The sequence below is a fragment of the Aphelocoma coerulescens genome, chromosome 1A, assembly GCF_041296385.1.
Source record: "Aphelocoma coerulescens isolate FSJ_1873_10779 chromosome 1A, UR_Acoe_1.0, whole genome shotgun sequence".
NCBI lineage: Eukaryota > Metazoa > Chordata > Aves > Passeriformes > Corvidae > Aphelocoma > Aphelocoma coerulescens.
This window is the reverse complement of record NC_091014.1, coordinates 42,863,676-42,869,801: the sequence shown is the minus strand read 5'-3', so window position 1 is coordinate 42,869,801 and position 6,126 is coordinate 42,863,676. Positions and strand designations below refer to the sequence as shown.

Below are 6,126 nucleotides of genomic sequence, written 5' to 3'. Positions count from 1 at the left end.
TATTCAGCTAATATTTTTAAGCTTTTGCCTTTTTTTGCCTGCTCCCCATCCTCCACTTAGCTGCACTGGATGGTCTCGAAATGATATCCGTTCTTTATGAGATGGACGCAAATATGATTTTTCTGGAGTAGAAATATTCTTTTCTAAACAACAAAACAGACGTGAAATTAAAAACCAACCAACCAAAACTCCCTAAATTTCACTGTACCATATTATTTTCAAGACACTAATATTTTTATATCTAATTTGACAGCACACAATTTTTATAGTTATGTATTGCTCACCTTTTAAAAGTAATACAAGTATTTTCACAAGGTAGTATTTTCAAAAATAAAAACCTCCTTATCCAAAAAGATAGTAAAATTACTCAACAAAATTGTCATATTTTTAAAAGTGCCATTATCTGTCCATTTTGAAGCTAAATACCTATGGAAATACTCAATGCTTTTGACACAGAAACTCACCCTTCAAGTGGATTAATTGTTTTACTATATTAGATCAAATAAAAGAGAGTGTTCTTTTGTTCAAAGCTCAGGAATACTTTAACTTAGATGCTGGATGGTGCCACACAAAAATTTAGGAACATGTGAAACAATCACTTTCATTGTCATGCATACAGATGCTTGAACAACTTAGACAATAGTTTCTACAAAACTCTTAAGATGATTATTTAAATAAAATAACCAGTAGGCATGACCAAAGGTATGATATTCATTTAACAAAAATGAACACTTTACACCTGGAAATATCTTTCTTTGGCATCTCTAAGAAAGAAAACATCTGTTGAAGACAATCCAAACTTTGCAAGAGAATGATATGATGCTCACATTACAGCAGTTTGTGTGTGTTTGTGTATATATATATAAAAAATTAACATGCCAGCTTATCAAATACCTATTTTATGAACAACTTTTTACCACTTACCAAAGGAAAATATTATTACCTACATAGTTTCAGTATTTTTGATATTTTAAATTTTTAGTACTTCTCAACAGAAAAATTAAATTTCTTGCAATACATAGTACCAAAAAAGTAGAACAAAGTTTAAATCATATGACTGAATATCATTCTATGTACCAAAGAGTAAGAGTTTCTTAGTTTTCTCATGGATGCTTTTATGCAACCTGCTAGATCTAAATGTCAGGGGGTTTTCCCCACCCACAGTTCCCTTTCTTATGAATTCTTAAATTATTGCAAATGTATCTTACTAAATAGTTCTCTCTTTTGGCAGTCAAGAGCTTTCAAGTATTTTTAACATTATCTCCATTCATCTTCTTATGGCTCTACAGATGTAGCCAATTGTTTTTTTCTTAAAATACATATTTTACTCTAGATGTACGTCCTAAAGATTTAAAATCCTGGTATTTTGTCTTTACACCATTCCCAGTTTCCTTGTCTTTGGATTATTTTATTTAACACCTCAAGTGGTAGCAGATCTCTCTAGTACAGAAAGACTTTTGTTAAAGAGCAAAGAAAATATTTAATCAAGCAGTAAACTTTCCATTAATTATTTTGACTGGGAACCATAACATATTCACTGAAGGCTAAAACCCTCAAATAAGTAAATTAAGTGGTTAATTAGTGAAACTTCAAAATAAATCTAACATGGTAATAATATTTGTTAAATTGCATGCCTTTAATTTAAAGAAATATTTTCTGAAACTGAAAACATTGTTAAACAACAAAAATAATTAAGACTGGAATATGTTCTTTGTTAAAATAAAAACAAAAAAGGAAATAGTCAATGTATATTTGAAGTAGAAAACAAAATCAGGCTAACTTATTCTTTTCCCATGCACTCATCCTCAACATGGTATCAATAATATAGGTAAACAAGACATACCAGCTATTTTTTTTTTTGTATATTTTGACAAAAAATGCATTTAATTACATTATTTTTAAAACAGAATATAAACAAATGCTAGAAAGAGCCTATCAAAAATGAATTTGAAAACTAGTCTAGTAGTGATAAAATCAATACAGCAAGACAGTCAATCAACCTCATCCTAACTGCCCGATCTGGATTATTTCTGGACTAACAGCCTCACTTGTTTACAAATCTGTGTGCACTGCTAAATAGTATTTTCATGATGGATTTCAGAAATCTGTACATACAGGGTTATTGGCTCTCCATTTGCAACTATATGCAATGCATTGGAAGGCATATATTGTCCTTACATGAGTATGAAATGCATATTATTTGTTCCATTAAAAAATCCCCAAAGACCTGCTATAATTTGCTGCAAGAAACTTGTGAAAAGTGTCCATAAATTGCTAATACATCCTTTTATTTTGGCAGAATAACAGCTGCATCTAACATAGCATGAATTCTGCTTGTCTAAACAGAGACAAAAGTTCACAAATTTGGTTTTTTATTTTTAAACTGATTTACACATTGTTCAGAGGGTAGAACAGTCAAGAAATATAATAAAATATTAATCTGAAGTGCATATAGGCTCTCTGACAAAACAACATTTTAGATGTCTGTGAGAATCATTGCTCAGGATTTGCAGACCCTCAGCAGTAGGGCAGGATAACTTCATCAGCCTGAAGGTATTTTCACAAAATCCCAGATACTCTAAAGGTGTAGATTCTCTGCTCTCTTGAATGCAGGTTTAACAAATCAGAGGCTCTCCCAAAGTCCAACAGTCATGAGTCTCTTTTTCTTTATCTGGTCTCTTCATTTACACTTCATAGTGTCTGCTTTAAACTGTATTATACAATTGTGACCTAGACAAACTGAATTGAAGCATAGACTAACTCTGTATTCTTTCTTTCCATCCTTTACACAGTTCTCAGCACTTTCAGCAAAAGAAAATAAAGCCATTGCAGAGAATGATCAACTAATTTGGAATGAAATATCTACAGAGGGGTTTGTTGTAAATCACTGTAAATAATTCATTTTGTATTTCCCCTCTTTCCATCGCTGAAATGGGCATAATCATGTGTGCACTTCTGATAAAGCACTTTTGATATCTACTAAATAGTACTAAGAGATGGGTATTATTATCAATGCTGCTGTTCCAGTTATAAGTCTAATTGGAGTGATGAAAGACAGAGCTGGTATGGAGAACCAACAACTTATTCCCTGAAGAAGAATTCTTAAGCACAGATAAGTCATACCAGCATAGTGCCGTTTGCTTGCTCCTATTCACATCATTGCTATTTCTCAGATGTTACACTAGTGCCTATTGTAACTGCTAGTGGCTTAAATATTATTTATGATTGAAAAATTGTGTCATAAAACAAAGAAACCTCATTAATAATGAAGGTATTAGTCAAATATGAAAAAGGGTTTTGCTGCAGTTCTTTCTCCTAGAGTTTAATGCAAGACCAAACAGAAAGATTAAAACTTACTAATAGTATCATAGATTCACAAAGGTTGGAAAGGACCTCTAAGATCATGGAGTACAACCACTGGCAGCACCGCCAAGTCCACCACTAAACCTTGTCTCTAAGTACCACATCCACAAGTTTTTTGAACATTTTCAGGGATGGTGATTCCCCCACTTCTCTGGTCACTCTGTTCTAATGCTTGACCACCTCTTCAGTGAAAAAAATTTTCCTAATATCTAATCCAATAATGATACTCCAATAATGAATGGAATGCATTGCAAATACAGGACTTACCTGATTGATCATACATATGCCCACAAATTACTAGGCTTACTTTTACTTCATGTCTTTTGGTACACCAGTGAAAATCTAGATATGAGTATTGCACACGTGCTCAAGAGCAGCTTTGCACTTAAGTGTAAAGTGAGCAACTAGGTAGAATCTTCCAAGAAGTAAAAAAATTGCATGTAAACTACAAAAAAAATCAGTGACTTGATTGTCAATACCTGTGTTTATAACAGACTTCCTGATTCTGATTTTCAAACAGGCATTTTTTTCCTTCAGAAATATTTAATAAAGACACCTCCACTAGGAAATGGTAAGAATTTGGTCAAGATCAAGAGGATGAGAGAAGACAAGAGAGTCTGGTAAGGGAAGACAATGGCACTCTGAATTAACAGATTGAACCTAGAAGTGTTAAAAACACAATCTTGTTTTTCAAAAAAAAAAAAAAAAAAAAAAAGCAGCAAACCAGAACACAAACTCAACTTTCCAAATCCCCAAAACACACCAAAATGAATAGGCAGGTAAATCCTTAATAAATTTGTTTCACTTTTATTTGTTGTTTTGAGTTTTTTATATATTTCTCTTACAGCATTACTAATGATGTGGACAGTTTTTACAGCAAGCTTGGATTTGCAATATATCCATTTTCCCCTAAACTGCAATGTGTCCTGCAAATGCATGGTTCACATGCTAGCATATGAGTGAATCAAATTACTACTATCATTATTTCTTGACTGGTAAAATAAAGGTGAAATTTACAGTCATATTTTGCTATAAAGATAAAGAGATCTGTAAGGCATATATTGCATTAATATGCATACATACACACATAGGTATGCCCATGTGCATTTGTGATTTATGAATAATTGTAAGCATAATCACAATACTTTTATTTCATGTTACGTTCCTTAAGTGTATTTGTAGTGGGCCTTGCCCAAAGGCAACAACAGAAAGATTCACACTGTTTCAAGATACTGTCTTTAGTATCTTTACTAAATAGAAATTAGACAAACTAATATGTTTATTAAACATGAATTAGAACAATTCCATTTGGTATACTATATACAGTACTGATATTTTTGACAACAACTATTATTATTATTATTCTTACCATTACTTGTACTAGAATTAAATAGAACCTGGCAAGTATATTAAGTATAATTTAACATGGTACATGGTTATTCTAATACCCACTGATGTGGGAATAAATCTTAGCCAAGAAAAGCAATTGGAAGACAGGCTCTAACAGTTATTTACTTGCAACAATTTACTACATGAAGCTCCAGTATGGTCTGAGAGACTTTCAGATGCCTATATATATCAAAAAACTATTTCATTTGAGTATGTGCTGAAAGCTTGTCTTTGGGTAATGTCACATGCTTCTATTTCTCAGCAGTCGCTTTTTGGTTGTTTAATCTGTTTTCTGCTATTGATTTGTTCTGGTCTTTTTTTTGTTAAAGTCTGGATCTTTTAACAAATGTCAAGCTTTACATATCCTCTGTTTTGATAAGTAATGCAATATGCAAAATGCTTTGAATGAAATTCTTGGTGTCCAAGAAGAAAAGCTTTGTTAAAAAGGTAATGATAGAAATTTTATGATGCATAGTAGACATCATAGGACATTTATCGATCCACCTAACATTGTGTGTCTGGAGATATAATTTATTTCAAAGTCCTTACCATATTGTATTACTTAAAAACAAGTACAGCATAAGAAGGCATGGAGAAGAAAACCTCAGCATTTTAATGAAAGTGACCAGAATGAATCTTTAGCAGCAAAGCATTTACATCAATTTAAGCTCTGGAAAGAAGGTAGGTTCAGCAGGTCTGTGAAAAAGGTAAATGCTACCATATCAGAAAAAATTAACCTTTTACTAATGTTACTTATGGTTATAATGAAGTTGTATTCTTTTTTTTTAGTTGCATTGTTTGCATAAAAAATATTTATTGTGTTGCAATTTTACATTATATTTTTAAATTTCAAAATTATATTTAAATAACATTGAAAATTCTGGGGAGCAATTTGTATGAAATCCCACATGATATGTAAAGATATATCTCCTTTTTCTATGGAGATTTGAAAAAAGAATATACTCATGATTAATATTTTTTCTTTGTAAGTAAATGGTGAATCTTGTTTGTAAATCTGCTTGACTTCATGTTGGTAGGAGTAAAGACTAGTTCTAAAATTTTATAGAAATGATGAACTTAAATTCCTTTGTTTACCAAACATTGATGCTCTTCTAACTAGATCATGCTGACAATTACATACTTGAATAATCTGAACTCTAAAATGTGACTGAGTCACATGGAGTTGAGAGAGAACAATTTACAAGAATATATTATAAATATTTATTAATTGCCATTCCACACAGTTAAAATAAACATAATAAACATAGTGTTCCAAATACATTCCTGTAAAACACAACTCTTTTCTAACTACAAACAAGACTTTCAGCACCACTGGTTATTACAGCTCAATATTTATTTTGTGTTTCAGCTCCT

The 6,126-nt window shown here is 31.6% G+C and overlaps 1 protein-coding gene across 1 annotated transcript in view; it reads right to left on the bottom strand.

Moving 5' to 3' along the window:
* Positions 1–6,126, bottom strand: part of LRRIQ1 (leucine rich repeats and IQ motif containing 1) — a 103,621-nt gene continuing 97,495 nt past the window's right edge. Inside the window, exon 27 of the mRNA XM_069003904.1 lies at positions 1–143. Coding sequence (XP_068860005.1) covers positions 4–143 — 140 coding nt within the window. The 3' untranslated portion in view covers positions 1–3. The remainder of the gene's footprint in view (positions 144–6,126) is intronic.